General features: G+C 39.8%; 1 protein-coding gene across 1 annotated transcript in view; it reads right to left on the bottom strand.

Annotated features, from left to right (window-relative positions):
• Positions 1 to 268: 268 nt before the first annotated feature.
• The window catches only part of me1 (malic enzyme 1, NADP(+)-dependent, cytosolic), a 165907-nt gene continuing 147900 nt past the window's right edge, over positions 269 to 18275 (bottom strand). The window contains exons 11-14 of the mRNA XM_002938454.3: positions 17523 to 17665; positions 8163 to 8336; positions 1759 to 1857; positions 269 to 539 (exon numbers count right to left, since the gene is read on the bottom strand). Coding sequence (XP_002938500.1) covers positions 372 to 539; positions 1759 to 1857; positions 8163 to 8336; positions 17523 to 17665 — 584 coding nt within the window. The 3' untranslated portion in view covers positions 269 to 371. The remainder of the gene's footprint in view (positions 540 to 1758; positions 1858 to 8162; positions 8337 to 17522; positions 17666 to 18275) is intronic.

Genomic DNA, 18275 nt, shown 5'->3' with positions numbered 1-18275 from the left:
CTACCATAGAACAGCAGCATTATTATTGTTTTCTGAAGTTTGAGCATAATACTAGGAATTGGTTTTTTTTCCATGTGCAGTCTCTCTACCTGGCATATAATACTAGGAAGCCAAAACTGCACAATGTGTTACATAAAAGTAAAATGCAATGTCACAGACACATCGCTGGTAACAGGATTCTCTTGCATCTGTAGTTAGATTTAGACCAACATCTTTAAAGATTTACTGGCTGCATCCTGTTTATTTGTTACACAAAAATACACCATGATGAAAAAAAATCAATTATTTATTAGATGTGAAAGTAGAAATGTTACTCAGACATGGGAGGTAATCATGTAGCTGCATAATCATCTCCTCTTTTATTGTAATGCTTAGAGTTTAACAGTCTGCACTGCCATTGCTTGTTGAGGCCAGGAGTAGGAGTCCACCATAAACTGGTCATAGTCGGTGCTATACATCTGCGAGCGGACAAACGCCTCCTTATTTTCAGGCTCGGGGAAGACAGATGCAGAGTTATCTTTGTAGGCATTTTCTACAATCTGGGAAGGGAAAATATGGCCTTTATATTTCTTATTAATACAGAATAATGACATTACTGCCCAAGGATGTATTTGTATTATACAAATTTTGCTCTCATTATAAAGCTTATGTTCATTCCTTCCAGAGTAAAAGAGTGTGGGAACAGAGCAGGCTTTCATTCCACAGAAATACTCTAGTTTGGGATCATAGTTATACAGCGTTACTGGATCTCAAATCCCAAAAGTCTTTAAAGCAGTCCATGTGTTCTTCCCTAACTGCAGCCCTTGTCCCACCCTACTGGGGTATAAATTTGGATACTATTTTTAAAGGATAAGGACTTTATGGGGGGGGGGTGACAATGTGTCAAACCTCAGTGGCTAATATTATTCACCTTTTACACTAGTCCATTGCACCTCTATAAAACGCAAACTGGCTTAAGATACTCTCCTACAGTGCACCATGCCACAATGGTTCCCAAGTATCCCACACATAGATATACTGTGAGCTGGGCACATGAACACTACAGTAAACTCCCAGAAAGTACCACTTTGCTAATGTACCCAACCAAGGCGGCACAAGGTGTATCTGGTAGCAGTAAAAACAAGCCAGATTAGTGCTCTGTAGGAAAGTACCCAGTTAGTAGCCAGTTCATTTATTAAAGAAGAAAGGAGCACCAGCCTTTTCATAACATATCAACAAACCCTAGGGAATTTGACTTTTCTTGTTCTTGCCCTGACCTGAATTTTCATTGGCGGAGACAGCATTTCAATAAATCACATGCCTATATCTCTCTCACAATAAGAAATACAGAGTTGCATTCAGATATTTTTTACACTATTCTAATCTTTCAAAAAATATCAACTTCCATCAGCAGCATTTTTCAGTAACATTGTAGTCTTCAGTTCCAGGGTAGCAGATGGTCAACAATTTCACCCAATTTGCTCTGTTTACAAATCTTACTCACATCCAGAATATGGGAAAGGGACAACATACAGGCCATATCTTTAGGGTTCATTAACCACTGCAGTGGTGGCTGAGCAAAAATGGGCAGTTGTTTATTAAAGGTGCTTGTGTTCAAAGATTTTTTTTTGCCTATAGTTGTATTTGGCTATAGTGAGTCTGTCCCACCTTATGTTTATAAATCACTCACAAGTGCACATATTGATTCAAGGAGGAGCCATTGTGTCAGTGCCAACAGTGCACCTAAAGAACTGTCTAACGCTTGAATTCTTTTCTTACCTTTACAGCTATCTTTACAGAGACCTCTTGTATTGTTTGCAAAGGTGGATATAGACGTCCCTCCTCCAAGTGTTTATCAGAGACTTGTTGAGCTATGATCTAAATAAAAAAACAAAACAAGTATTTATTAATTACATTGTCTGATAATCAGTTCATTCAAATAGGAATAAAAAACCAAAGCTCAATGTCTGTTTTTAACTAACAGCATTTACTTTGTGCATACAAAATTCCATACAGTCCATTAGCTCATTTAAATGGCTACTAATGGATTTGAAAAGATGGAGCTGTATTTTTAAAAGTACAAGAGGCACCATGGCTCGCATTTCCCTTTGAATAAAAACCTCAGTCACTTGTATAATGTATTTTGGTGAATTTGGGAAAAGAGTTATGTTTCACCTTTCATACTATAGTTGAGGATAACACAGGACTGACAAGTGTTGGCTTAGTACAACACACTCACCCACACCCTTACAGCTTAAGGGAGAACTAAAGTTTAACAAAGAAGTAGGATAGAAATACTGTACATTATGTTTTTAGATTTTGTACTGGCCAAAGGCAACCACAACCATTTAGCAATAAATATTTGAGAAACCAAAGATGCCCAGTAGCTCCACGTCTTCCTTTCTGCTGATTCACTGCACATGCTCTGTGCTGCTGTCACTGAGTTTAGGGACTCAATCCAAGATGGTGACCCCTTGTGCAAAACTTTGAAGGCCTGGACCAGTCCTATTATAGATTTGAACCGTTAGGCTGGTGCAGTAAGTTCAGTATGTCAAATACAGCATTTCTACCAAAACTAGGTTTAGTTAATAACAAGAAGCTGGAAAATAATTTAAGTTTCTTCTTTAAAGGAATGGGACCTCAAAGTTAATGAACAGCTTCGATTTGAGGGTCATCTGCCCAGAAAAAAATTATGGCCAAAGAAAAAATTATGGAAAGAATTGGATCCAATGTTTTTCTTCAAATACACTGACAATTTAAGCATCCAATCCCTTAAAATAGATCTAAACTGCAGTTTATTTAAGTTAAAATAGATCACTCTTGCAGTTTATATTAATTATTTTCTATTTTTCTTGGTTTTTTATACCAGCTTTTTGGCTCTACTGAGAGTCAGAAACCCTAGGTTTAGGGCGAAGACACACGGAGCGATTAGTCGCTGTGAAATTCAACTAAGCAAGTTAATCGCAGCAACTTTTTGCCATAGAGTATTATTAGTATCCCTGCGATAATTTGCGCAACTAAATTCGTTGCGTGAATTGTTGCTGTGGCTTTTTCAAAAAGTCACGGTGACTAATCACCCTGTGTGTCTTTGCCCTCAAGTGGAAGTGCACATTGAGGGTGCTAGTAATGGCTTGCATCCTTTTAATGTCCCAGATTAAAGTTTGTGACCTGTTTCTGGCACTATAAAACAGGAGGGATTTTTAAGTTCGCCTTAAACAATGCAACAGAATAGTGTGTTACTCTGCTGTAAGGCAAAATATTCAATTCAAATAACGCAAATATAAGATAAATAAAGTAATGGGTCAGTCAGAGATGTCTGTAAAAACAAATAGACAATAAAATCTGCTGTATTATTTTCCACAAAGTGACTAATGATCTCAATCTGGTTGCAAATAAGATAAATTGGCCCCACTTGGGCACCAATTCGAATATTCTGTGGGTGTATTAAGCTTCAAGGTTATATAGCTAAATTATCTCTATAAATAAGGCAAGGCAGAAGCCACAAACATACACAAACATAACAGATGGTATAGTCATATTTAGGAAAATACAAATTATCTTACAAAAAGAATAATATGACAACCTGTATATGTAGACTACTACAGTTAAAGAAATGTGATTATTTTCTTATATTATAGCCCTTTGTCTTCCCCAGGTACTATTTTCCTTTCCTGTAAGGAAGCAGGGCTGAGAGAAAAGCAGTATGATCTAGAGGGATTTTACCCTGTAGATCAGAGGTCCCCAACAGGCCTGGAATGGGATTTAAAATAGGCCCTGACAATTCAAATACACAGAGGCCTAAACAGCCCCACCAGCCAATTAAATATAACTGTCTATAGCTAACAGCAGCCCCTCTGGCATTTGCCAAAATCCACAGATTGCCAGTCCAAGCCTGGTCCCCAACTGTCTTTATCCGTGAGCTCCATTCAATTGTTACAAAAGTTGGGTAGCAACACAAGCTTGGGGTGCCAAATATGGGCTGGGAATATCTATTAGGTAGTCGCTATGATGGGCAGCCTACAGAAGGATCTGTTTGTCAGTACACATGGTTTGTATGCAACCAAAACCTGCCTCCAAGCCAGGAATGAAAAAATAAGCACCTGCTTTGAGGCCACTGGGAGCAACATCAAACTGGTTGGGGGTCACTGCTCTAGATGCATGTGCAGCCCACATGGCTATGGAAGGGATCTTAACATGAGATAAGAACACATGTTCATTACCAAAGTGTGAGACTACATTTAGTTGTTACCCCATCAAGATCTACTATTGAAGATGAAACAAGTGTAATACAATAACAATATTGGTGCCATTACTTTCACACATACATCTCCCTTCAGGATTGTGCAAGTATTTGTGCTAGTTTTAGGTTACCTTCGGTACAGGCTCTAGAAACAATTGTTCCAGCTATAAAGTGACCCATTTATGGTTCTGTTGAGATCACTACATACATTTTGGCAGCACTCTATAAGAATATAGTACAGATTACGGACAGGTGAGAACACTGAAAGGGCTCCTCAGTTTTCTTCTGTATCACTCAAATATCAGCTGCTCCCTATCTGAATTCAGGCACACATCTCTTCTGTTAGCCTTAGCTGCCCATCTACTTCACATCCTAGCTCTGTGTTAAAAGTTTGGACACCTCTGCACACTTAATACATAATTTATAAGAGGTTGTTGTTTAATTAATGACTGATCATTAATTTGGCAAAAATAATCGAAATCTTATTTGTTCCATTGTTAGGCTATATCATTTGCTAAACTACAATTCCCAGTCCCCCAAGTAAACAATAACCCACTCCACATTTTTAGTAGCGTTGTGGCTATATAAGTAAACTGAAATAAAAATTTGTTAAAATTAGAATTTGCTTATTGTAATGCCAATCTGCTATGTGCATCACATATGTTAGCAATGCTAAAGAGCTTACAGGCATCATCCTCTCCACCAAAGACTAATTTATTGTGACAGATGCCATTACCAACAATCCGGCACAACTGTGTGCCTCATCTTGCTTCACCACCTCTTTCGTCATTAAAACAACAGTTCACTTATTGTGAGTAAGACAGGCCGGCATTTAGTTGTTCCTTTTCTGAAGCCAAATAAAACAGAATACAAATTTGATTTAAGCTGATAAATGCAAGGTATTTCAAGCTGTAATGCTTTCTAATTGCAGACAATTTCACAGTGATGACAAGCAATGCTCCCTGCTTTTATGAGCTTTACCAAGCAGAACAAAAATGTCAAGGATTTATGGACTAATGAAATAGTTCTGGCACAGATCTCTGTATGCCTGAGCAACTTCGTAGATTACCTGCTTAAACTATTTTACAGCAGAAAGGCCTGTACTGCAACATTAGTGGCATTAGAATGTGTGAAAATATCATCTGCTGAGTCTAACAGTGGGATTAATTATTAAGTATGGTTTAAACAGCCCTAACTGGTGGCAAAGTTGACAAGAATGCCAATGCACAAACCAGGGAATTAATATAATATATTATTATACTGTTGGGCGATAATTTTTTTTTATATAAAGTTTTTGGGACCTAATTAGTTAGTTATATATTTTGGCAAACATGATGAGTGCCATGTGCGTTACCACATGTTTGCTGCTTGAGAGAAAATACACATTGTTTAAAAATTATACAAGAATATAGTTAATTGCATGCAAAAAATATTCCTACCATGAATAAATGCCATAGCTATGTCTGAAGAAACATTGTAGCAGGGCCAAGCAATATGGCAGCTCCACATAAATGGAGAAGCACAAATATGCAGAAAATGACTGTTCTGTCCAACAGCATACCCATGTGCACATACTTAGAACCATTCAATGTTTCCCTTTAATCACCTTCTAGACACATGGAAAACAAAAAAAGCTTTTTGATATTGTGTATCAAAGTCTACTAGAAACTGGAATTCCCAGGAACCAACTGATCAGCTTGGATGGCAAAATGTTTCTACATTATTCTGTTTAAATAGTTTAAATATATTATTATACTGAAATGGAAAAAAAACAGATTAGCTGTCAGTCTCTTCAATCCCATGTATCTGCAAACTGAGGCAGATGAGGATAGCATGCAGAGTGGGATGATTTGCTAGAAACATGAGCCCAAACCTAAATTACAAACAATCGGTAGCCATTATTAGGTTTGGAACTGGTATACGGCTGAAAATGAGCCAGAGTGGAACACATATGGGTGTGTAAGCATTTTGATGGATGAATTCATTACATTCACATTATTGTATTTCTATGCTTGCAGTCTATCTGAAACCAAATCACTGTATCTCTTTAACATCTTACCTCTTTTGTCATTAGAAAAAAGTACTAAGAATTAGTATGGACAATCATAAAAGAAATGCTAAAACATGTCCTGTTAGGGGTGAATCAAGTTTATTTATGAATCCTGTGCTAGCTTCAAGAAGCAAAACATATGTATTTGACACTATAAAATATAGGCAATTTGTAGTGCAAACAACATTGTGTTCCCCCACACAAAGAAAACAAATGAATGCACCAAGCGACCACAGCCTTTTCTTAATATGGTTGTCATTATGGATAAGACAAGCACCATGTAGGGACTTCTGCAAAGTTAACAATATACTACTTTGAAGACACATAAAATTAAAAAATCATTGAATTAATGTTTAAATCACAAGAATGGTTTGATTACAAACTCCACAGCATTTCCTTCATGAAATTATATTTAGATATGTCATCCTCTTTAAAGGAGACAAATCCTATAAAACATAACAATGTACCAGTGAATTATACTCCTAAATATAGAAGGATTGTGCTTAAAAAAGTTGTGTTTCAGACTGATTTATTGAGAAATTCCACCAAAACCTCCACTAGTCCCGCCCATCTGTTCCACTTCCTGCTGGCTGAATTCTCTGGATGAGCTGGGGAGCCGGCGGCTCTCAGTACAGGCACTGTAGGATAGGAACCAATCAGCAGCTAGGCTGACCTGATAGGGAACTGAAGCCTGTCTGTGCTTGTGTGAGTGCAGGGCTGTGATTGGCTCTCCCCCTCCTACTGTATTTCTGGCTGGGACCGTTAGGACACGCCCACTCTTCATTTCAAACTTGGACAGAGAAGTGATAGGATCTATAGGGAGCTCCAATAAAGGGGCCTTTTTTATAGATAGGATTAATTTTTAGCACAAAGTGAAACCAGCACCGTATATTATTTATAATTGCCTACAAAATTAGGGGTTTTCCCATTCATCCAGTATGTCTCCTTTAAACCTCTGTGCCATGTAATTACAAACCTAAAACCTAAGGGACCTTCTGGTTGCAGCACATATAAGATGAGAAGTATACTCGCTTGTGTTGCATCTACTATATAGTTGCCAAAAATGGTGTGATAATTCTAAGCCATAGTGAGTGACAACAGCTTATTATATTTGCATTATGTTTTGTGTGGTTTATGTAGGCAGTCTCCTGTGGTCTGTTGCACCACAAGGCAGATCCATTGCCACATATGGAAAATGAGGACTGCAGTTAGATGTAACATCGGGAGACAGCCTGCTACTGTATAGGTTAGCTTGATCATATATACATCAGCTGAGCAGAGATGTCAGAATAACAGCTAATGTGTCATGTGTGAGGAGTGGTGGGACAAAAAAAACTGTAAATAAAGGGAGCAAAGCCAAAGCAAAAACAGGAAGTACTTCTCCATGCTGTGAGTTAACAATTTAGAACCATTTAAAAACAATACACTCTCTCTCATACTGGTGCCTTCAAACATCTTTATCAAACTTGTGTTTATGTACAAACAAAATTTTTGTCTTAACTGTAGGGATCTATAGGCTTAACATCCCCCATAGTTTTAAACCCTACCTTCCAAATGTCCATGGCTACTGGGCAGATGCCCATGTATCTATTTTTGCTATAAGCATATTGTATATTATTGCCCAAATATTGCCATCCTAGTTTTAAGCAAATGCAAAAGCAGATGTTATACAACACAGTTAATATCCAGGTTTTAGCGCTCATAAGTCATTTTGTTATTATGATGTAGAAGCACTGGCTATTTGTCTACACTACTTGTCTACATGTGCCCTACTGTTCTCTGTAAATTCTTGCCTCTTTGTACCTTAATGGTGCTTGTAAGAGCTAATCTGTTTATAATGAAACTGGTCAATTACAATCTTTTGTAAAAATAGACCATAATAGTTTTTCTTACCTCAGCAGTGGTGAGAAAGACATCATCACTTATGTGTCTCACTCCGCATGCAACAACTCCAAGAGCTACACCTGGGAACACATAGGCATTGTTGCCTTGCCCAGGGTACAATGTGCGTCCATCTGGAAGAGTGACGGGATCAAAGGGACTTCCACTTGCAAAGATGCCACGACCCTGCAATAAGCAGTCAAGAATGGGCACTTTAATCTACATTACATTAAGTACAGTCTATTTTCTTTTTGTATCTTCATTATTTAAAAAGGACAGTTATCAGCTATTGGAATTGTGCGTAATCCAAACTAATTGAGACTGAGATTTTTCCCCTGGTTTTCCACACAAATATATGAAAAATTTGGATCACATAAAGCTGCTGGGAACATTTTCAGGAAATTCACAAATCAAAGTATTCCATGACTTTTCAAGAAAGTTAAAGAATTGCTACTTGCACAAAATTCTAGAAAAAAAAACAGATTTTCAACTCACCAAAACATTAAAGGTAGTTTTTCAGATTTCCAATATGGCACCTTGACAGATTTTAGCTGGTATTATTTTTTACCATAATTTTTTGTTAAACAGACTGAAGGTTTGGAATTTATGTTATATCAGAATATCCCAAAAAAGTACTGGTATAGGACCCGTTATCCAGAATGCTCGGGACCAAGGGTATTCCGGATAAGGGGTCTTTCCGTAATTTGGATCTTCATACCTTAAGTCTACTAAAAAAATCAATAAAACATTAATTAAACCCAATGGCATTGTTTTTCCTCCAATAGGGATTAATTATATCTTAGTTGGGATCAAGTACAAGGTGCTGTTTTTTTTTACAGAGAAAAAGGAATTTAAAAATCTGAATTATTTGATAAAAATGGAGTCTATGGGAGACAGGCTTTCTGTAATTCGGAGCTTTCTGGATATCGGGTTTCCGGATAACGAATCCCATACCTGTATACACCTTTTTCAGCATAAACAATAAATAGAACTTATGCTGTAGAGGTATGGGATCTGTTGGAAACCCGTTATCCAGAAAGTTCCGAATTACAGGAAGGCTATCGCCCATCAGTAATAGAGAACTGTTTTGCTTTCACACTTGCTATCCTAAATACAGTAGCTTAGTTCCGTGCTGTCCAATGCAGCATTCGGCCCTTGACTCCCCTCTGTGTGCCCCCCACCTGCCTGGCTGCTGTGACTGCTTACTTTTGTGTAAACTTTAAATGGTATCAGTACTGGCCCCCTGCATGGTTCACACCTCAGATTCAGACTGTAATTCCCCTGTATTGTTTAAACATGTAATCCCCTGTACTGTTCACATTTTTTAATCCCTTCATTGTTCACCCTCTGCATTTTTCACACCTTAGACTCAGGCTGTAAGCACTCACATTGTTCACCTGTTCACACCTCATACAGACTGTAGGAGCAGTTCCAGCATTGTGCCATTGTATGTACTGCCTGACCTATGCTTTTTGCATTATGTGTATAGTTACAATAAACTAAAATTATTTTACGTTCATATTGAGCTACTCTGAACTTTTCATTTGGTCTCCTAGGCCATAGGGTAGACAGAGCATGACATACACAGGCAGCATAGGGCAGGCAGAGTATGGCACATAGGCAGCATAGGGCAGGCAGAACATGACATACACATGCGGCTAAGGGCAGGCAGAGTATGGCACACACAGACAGCATAGGGCAGGCAGAGTATGGCACACACAGGCAGGGTAGGGCAGGCAGAGTATGGCACACACAGACAGCATAGGACAGGAAGAGTATGGCACACACAGGCAGCATAGAGCAGGCAGAGTATGGCACAAGAGTATGGCACACACAGGCAGGGTAGGGCAGGCAAAGTATGGCACACACAGGCAGCATAGGTCAGGCAGAGTATGGCACACACAGGCAGGGTAGGGCAGGCAGAGTATGGCACACACTGACAGGGTAGGGCAGGCAGAGTATGGCACTGGGTTTTTGCTGCGCTACCACCATTGTGATAACATGGTGTGGTTTTAACTGGCTTCCATTAGCGGCCCTCCACTATGTATGCTAGAGAAATTCCGAGGGGGGCGTAATTATTCAGCCCCCTTTGGTCTGAGTGCAGTCAGTTGCCCATAGACATTGCCTGATGAGTGCTAATGACTAAATAGAGTGCACCTGTGTGTAATCTAATGTCAGTACAAATACAGCTGCTCTGTGACGGCCTCAGAGGTTGTCTAAGAGAATATTGGGAGCAACAACACCATGAAGTCCAAAGAACACACCAGACAGGTCAGGGATAAAGTTAATGAGAAATTTAAAGCAGGCTTAGGCTACAAAAAGATTTCCAAAGCCTTGAACATCCCACGGAGCACTGTTCAAGCGATCATTCAGAAATGGAAGGAGTATGGCACAACTGTAAACCTACCAAGACAAGGCTGTCCACCTAAACTCACAGGCCGAACAAGGAGAGCGCTGATCAGAAATGCAGCAAAGAGGCCCATGGTGACTCTGGGGGAGCTGCAGAGATCTACAGCTCAGGTGGGGGAATCTGTCCATAGGACAACTATTAGTCGTGCACTGCACAAAGTTGACCTTTATGGAAGAGTGGCATAAAGAAAGCCATTGTTAACAGAAAACCATAAGAAGTCCCGTTTGCAGTTTGCCACAAGCCATGTGGGGGACACAGCAAACATGTGGAATAAGGTGCTCTGGTCAGATGAGACCAAAATTGAACTTTTTGGCCAAAATGCAAAACGCTATGTGTGGCGGAAAACTAACACTGCACATCACTCTGAACACACCATCCCCACTGTCAAATATGGTGGTGGCAGCATCATGCTCTGGGGGTGCTTCTCTTCAGCAGGGACAGGGAAGCTGCTCAGAGTTGATGGGAAGATGGATGGAGCCAAATACAGGGCAATCTTGGAAGAAAACCTCTTGGAGTCTGCAGAAGACTTGAGACTGAGGCGGAGGTTCACCTTCCAGCAGGACAACGACCCTAAACATAAAGCCAGGGCAACAACAGAATGGTTTAAAACAAAACATATCCATGTGTTAGAATGGCCCAGTCAAAGTCCAGATCTAAGAATCTGGAGAATCTGTGGCAAGATCTGAAAACTGCTGTTCACAAACGCTGTCCATCTAATCTGACTGAGCTGGAGCTGTTTTGCAAAGAAGAATGGGCAAGGATTTCAGTCTCTAGATGTGCAAAGCTGGTAGAGACATACCCTAAAAGCCTGGCAGCTGTAATTGCAGCAAAAGGTGGTTCTACAAAGTATTGACTCAGGGGGCTGAATAATTACGCACACCACACTTTGCAGTTATTTATTTGTAAAAAATGTTTGGAATCATGTATGATTTTCATTCCACTTCTCACGTGTACACCACTTTGTATTGGTCTTTCACGTGGAATTCCAATAAAATTGATTTATGTTTGTGGCTTTAATGTGACAAAATGTGTAAAAGTTCAAGGGGGCCGAATACTTTTGCAAGCCACTGTAACTAGAACTCCAAGCATTTTCTTCATCTAGGGGGCTGATTTACTAACCCACGAATCCGACCCGAATTGGAAACGTTCCGACTTGAAAACTAACATTTTGCGACTTTTTCGTATGTTTTGCGATTTTTTCGGATTCTTTACGAATTTTTCGTTACCAATACGATTTTTGCGTAAAAACGCGAGTTTTTCGTATCCATTACGAAAGTTGCGTAAAAAGTTGCGCATTTTTCGTAGCGTTAAAACTTACGCGAAAAGTTGCGCATTTTTCGTAGCATTAAAACTTAAAAGGTGCAAAGTTTCGCGTAAGTTTTAACGCTATGAAAAATGCGCAACTTTTCGCGTAAGTTTTAACGCTACGAAAAATGCGCAACTTTTTTTTTTATAATCTCTTTATTTATCAATTTTCCAAAAAAAAAAACAATTTTACATTAATAGGTAACAATATCAGTGACATGGGTTATCGTACGTTTCATTAAGAAAGTGTTGGTTAGTGTCCGTATTCGTGGGTAGTCTCTTTTATTCTGTGGACTGTCTTATTGAGAGTGTCTTGAAAGTTGTCCAGGGTTCCCAGAGTTCAAGATGTTGTTCCAGCGAGTCCGATAAAGTAGCTGTAAGGTAATGCATAGTTTGTATATATTCTATACGAGATTTTAATTGGGAGATGGATAAGTGTGGGGCTAGCCAGTTTAAAGCAATAACCCAGCGTGCTTCCGCTATAAATTGTATGGTCAGTTTGTTCTGGGTTTTTGTTAGGTTTGTGGTGGGTAGTGAAAATAGTGCTAGTTCTTGGTCTATAAAAAATGCGCAACTTTTTACGCAACTTTCGTAATGGATACGAAAAACTCGCGTTTTTACGCAAAAATCGTATTGGTAACGAAAAATTCGTAAAGAATCCGAAAAAATCGCAAAACATACGAAAAAATCGCAAAATACCGATCATTACGAAAAAAACGCAATCGGACTCATTTCGACCCGTTCGTGGGTAAGTAAATCAGCCCCTAAGTGTTGCTGGTAGCTGTAGTACAACAATCATATTTTCTAAACCTTCATTTAGTGCTCAGAGAACCAAACATTGACAAAAATTATTTGCAGTGTCATTGGCAAACATGTGTGAAAATAATAAAGCATGCCTGTGGCAGAAAATTCTTTATAAAATATGTATATATTCCCGTAAGAAACCTTGTATTTAGGCCAATGTAAATATATATACATTTTTTTTGTAAAATATTCTCATAATAAGATTCCTGGTTGTAATTACTGGCTGCTGTTCCACAGATTAACCTGGAAAGAAATACTGGTACTTTTGCCCCCAAAAAGCAGATCATTGGGAATTTCATGTCTGAAATCACAACATGACAGTATGGATTCTACAACACACTAGAGTGTTAAACAGAGGGAGGTGCAAGAACTCCTGTGTGTTTAAAAAGAGCCTAATAATGACAGGTATTAATTCTTAATTATACAATTTGTGAAAGTCACGCCAAAGTGAGTGCACCAGAAACTAGGCTAGCAATACACACAGAACAAAAATGTCTTGTCTAGCATTTCACACAAGGACTGTATGCTCTTATTTACAGTAGGAAGAAATATTTATTACAGTAGGTATAAACACAAAGATGCCATACTGAGTATATGTGTCAGCCATTTATTTTCTTTGCCACATTTGTTATTAGTTGCCCAGCAGCCTTTGAACATGCCAGATAAAGAACAGTTCTCAGTCCCACAGTTCCTGCACATCTGGTGGCTAGCAGGCTCTATTACCTGCAACAATAACAGTTTTTCATGCATACTATGTATTTCTAGCACGAGCCTTTCGGAGACAGTTTATTCTACAGTATTTATGTATAAACTACTGTGTTTTTTTTTTACAAAGGTACAGTATATATCGTGACTACCAGATCTTTCAAGATCATTTCTCCCTCATCAATATAACAAATATTTATTTTATATAGTGTATCATCTGCTCTGAAAGTAAAGCTCTGCAACATACAATTGTGACGTTGAGATTTGTTATTTAAACTAAACCCCAAGAATTGCACAAAATGGATTAATTTTTCTGGGTAGAGTGTAAGACTAGGGGTAAATTAACAAAGGAACATTTTTGAAAATGTAGATTCTGGAATGGGGTGTCAGCTACTGGGTCTTTTTTTACCAGTCAAAAGACTGCTCACTATTTTTCATGTTGGTAAAAGGGCAATACTTACTGTTGTAAGAGGCAATGCAATATAGTTACATAGTTACATAGTTACATAGGGTTGAAAAAAGACCAGTGTCCATCAAGTTCAACCCATCCAAGTAAACCCAGCACACCTAACCCACACCTACCAATCTATACACTCACATACATACACTATATATACAACCACTAGTACTAACTGTAGATATTAGTATCACAATAGCCTTGGATATTCTGATTGATCAAGAACTCATATGCCTGCATATTGTCCATCATGGTTGTACAGCCTCTCTATTTTAATATTACATTGCTCCCTTCTTAACTTTCCTTCTATATACCACCAACCTTCTAATTGATTGGTGAATTATTTTACAAAATGTGCAGTGAATATAAATTAATGTATGCATAAGCCTCCTTATAAGGCCCTCCTCTGGATAACACGGGCTTGGAGTCATGCTAATCATGAAGAAGGTTGCTAAATTTCTGATAAAGGTTCCATGTTATGTTCACACAGTTAATCTGTGCATACTATGAGGCAGATTTATCAAAACACGAGTTCGAATGGGAAAAATTCGGATTGGAAACGAAAATTCGCAAATATCACAAAAATGCTTCCGAAAAAATCGTATTAGTCACGATAATATCATATTGGCGATCTGAAAGTCCCGAAATTTTCGTACCGAACGATTGTAAACAGTGGCAAAACTGATCCGATTTTTTTCGCGCTAAAAATCCGAAAAAGTAGTGCAAGTGTCGAAAAAGTCGCGCAAGGTATGAAAAAGTCACGGAAAATACGCTCATTACGAAAAAAAACGTGTTCGCACGCATTCGGAGTGTTCGTGGATTGGTAAATCTCCCCCTATATGTTACGGGAAAAAGTTAACATAGCATAACAAACAGCAAAATAATGGTTAATTAATTTAGAAACTAGATGTTAATATACTGTATATATATATATATATATATATATATATACAGTGGAGGAAATAATTATTTGACCCCTCACTGATTTTGTAAGTTTGTCCAATGACAAAGAAATGAAAAGTCTCAGAACAGTATCATTTCAATGGTAGGTTTATTTTAACAGTGGCAGATAGCACATCAAAAGGAAAATCGAAAAAATAACTTTAAATAAAAGATAGCAACTGATTTGCATTTCATTGCGTGAAATAAGTTTTTGAACCCTCTAACAAAAAAAGACTTAATACTTAGTGGAAAAACCCTTGTTTGCAAGCACAAAGGTCAAACGTTTCTTGTAATTGATGACCAAGTTTGCGCACATTTTAGGAGGAATGTTGGTCCACTCCTCTTTGCAGATCATCTCTAAATCCCTAAGGTTTCGAGGCTGTCTCTGTGCAACTCTGAGCTTGAGCTCCCTCCATAGGTTTTCTATTGGATTAAGGTCCGGAGACTGACTAGGCCACTCCGTGACCTTAATGTGCTTCTTCTTGAGCCACTCCTTTGTTGCCTTTGCTGTATGTTTTGGGTCATTGTCGTGCTGGAACACCCATCCACGACCCATTTTCAGTTTCCTGGCAGAGGGAAGGAGGTTGTCGTTCAGGATTTCACGATACATGGCTCCGTCCATTTTCCCGTTAATGTGAATAAGTTGTCCTGTGCCCTTAGCAGAAAAACACCCCCAAAGCAAAATGTTTCCACCCCCATGCTTGACGGTGGGGACGGTGTTTTGGGGGTCATAGGCAGCATTTTTCTTCCTCCAAACACAGCGAGTTGAGTTAATGCCAAAGAGCTCTATTTTGGTCTCATCAGACCACAGCACCTTCTCCCAGTCACTCACAGAATCATTCAGGTGTTCATTGGCAAACTTCAGACGGGCCTGCACATGTGCCTTCTTGAGCAGGGGGACCTTGCGAGCCCTGCAGGATTTTAATCCATTGCGGTGTAATGTGTTTCCAATCGTTTTGGTGACTGTGGTCCCTGCTAATTTGAGGTCATTAACTAACTCCTCCCGTGTAGTTCTAGGATGCTTTTTCACCTTTCTCAGAATCATTGACACCCCACGAGGTGAGATCTTGCGTGGAGCCCCAGAGCGAGGTCGATTGATGGTCATTTTGTGCTCCTTCCATTTTCGAACAATCGCACCAACAGTTGTCACCTTCTCTCCCAGCTTCTTGCTAATGGTTTTGTAGCCCATTCCAGCCTTGTGCAGGTCTACAATTTTGTCTCTGACATCCTTGGACAGCTCTTTGGTCTTTCCCATGTTGGAGAGTTTGGAGTCTGCTTGATTGATTGATTCTGTGGACAGGTGTCTTTTATACAGGTGACTAGTTAAGACAGGTGTCCTTAATGAGGTTGACTAATTGAGTAGAAGTGTCTAACCACTCTGTGGGAGCCAGAACTCTTAATGGTTGAATGAAATGCAAATCAGTTGCTATCTTTTATTTAAAGTTATTTTTTCGATTTTCCTTTTGATGTGCTATCTGCCACTGTTAAAATAAACCTACCATTGAAATGATACTGTTCTGAGACTTTTCATTTCTTTGTCATTGGACAAACTTACAAAATCAGTGAGGGGTCAAATAATTATTTCCTCCACTGTATATACGTATTCCAACCGAGCTGCACTCCAACTCTCAAACTTAGCTTTTATTGAAGCTCCAATAAAACACACAATCAATGTACAAAAACCATCAGTACAAGTCCATGTCCATCATGGTAACAGTCATAACGCGATGTTTCGGGAATACCATATCCCTTTCTCAAGCGTATTGCCGTGACTTTCACATTCTATAATACACATTCGTTGCAAGTTCCGTGCATAAGTACGTACACGGAAATGACGTACCCAATCCCCTGGAGATGAGACGCACAACCAATGCGTCTCACCTACACGGAAGTAAGCACACCCATTCCGTGATATTTTGTGAACATTAGAGTATAACCACATAAGTACTCAGACATTATTTTCCCATGTAGGCTCCCCTAACACAGTGCCCCCCATACACAGTGTCCCCCTAACGCTATGCTGGCCAGGGCCCCCTATTGCCCCATACACAGTGCCCCACTGAAGACAGTGCTCCCAATTGCCCCCATACACAGTGCCCTCCATACACAGTGTCCCTACTCTGAGTCCATTGCATCTCCCTAGTGTTGGTGACAGCGAGGAAACTACCCCTGGCAACCAACTGGGCACCTCTCACTCACCCCGGGGTGCGTCCGTATGGTGCCTACTCACCTACCCAGGTGCCTCAGGCTGCTACACTGCTACTGCAGACAGGAGCTTCCGCGTCATCACACAACTAGGACTGTATCAAAGCAATGACCAGGGGGTGGGGGGGAGAGTGGTTGCATTCTACTCAAGTGCAGGCGTAGCCAAGTGAAAGCGCACAAGGACCAGCTACCCCCTCTGTCTTTCAGCCTACTTCATATGGCACAACATTATTGTCGTGCCATATGAAGTATGGCACAACTTCATATCACGGCCGGGCCACTTAAGAAGGGGGCCCAGCCGTACTACAGTATTATCTTGGGCCGTAATAGATTAAAGGGGGCCCAAGCTAGTCAGAAAAATGTAGCATGGCCGGGCCCCCTATAAAAATGAAGAGTGCCCGGGCCCGGGCCGGTCCCCACTGTGCCCCCCTGATGGCGGCCCTGGTGCCACTGCTTATATCAACAACATACTCATTTTTATAAATCAAAATTGTAAACAACTGCTTTAATTAGTATTAGATACAAATGTTGTCTTTCCTTTTACCTGAGTGAGTCGGTAGCACTGCTCTGCGGTACACTCTGCTTTGCTCGTTGGGTTACTAAGGGCAAATATTATTGGCCTGTTATTGAATGAAGCCATATCCTTAATGATCTGCTCAGTAAAAGCTCCACCAATGGCTGCCACACCTAAAGGAGAAAGAACAATGTGCTAAATATATCAGCTCAAGGTTTTATTTCAGTCAACATTCACTAAAGTACAGAAAAGGCTGACCCTGCTTTAATAAAGGAACCTTTTCTTAAAGGACAACTAACTTTAAAGTAAACAGTAACTTGTCACTTGCTAGTACTAAACTAGTGATATGCCCAAGCCTGCAGAAATATTGGATACCAGTAAAAAGGAATGGCAATGATGTAAATGAGGCACTGTGTAAGGGGGTGGAAAAGCGTGTTAGTATAATTATAGGGTAATTTCTAGCTGTGGCCACAAGGTGGAGCTAGTGGGTCATGTAAAAAGGTTCTAGTTGTAATTACAATATAGGGGCCTCTAGAGGGAGCTAGAGGGAGTTAGTGAGTGTTGGGAAAGTCCCAGAAGGAAGAAGGAGAATGCGTCATGGGAAACAGGCACACGCAGGAAGTCATCTGACCGGCAGAAGGGACTAAAACAGGAAGAGGTAGGCAAACTAGCTAGCGAGGGCCTAGCTTGTGTTATAGCACACTGTAATGGTGTGAGGAAGCCCAGGTTAGTGAGAATGGGCAGCTAAAAAGCCCCACCCAGGAGTGAGTGGGAGTAGCTTCC

This window comes from Xenopus tropicalis, chromosome 5 (assembly GCF_000004195.4).
Source record: "Xenopus tropicalis strain Nigerian chromosome 5, UCB_Xtro_10.0, whole genome shotgun sequence".
In the NCBI taxonomy this organism is placed as follows: Eukaryota; Metazoa; Chordata; class Amphibia; order Anura; family Pipidae; genus Xenopus; species Xenopus tropicalis.
Note: the sequence above shows the minus strand (reverse complement) of the source record. Positions and strands in the feature narration are given on the sequence as shown.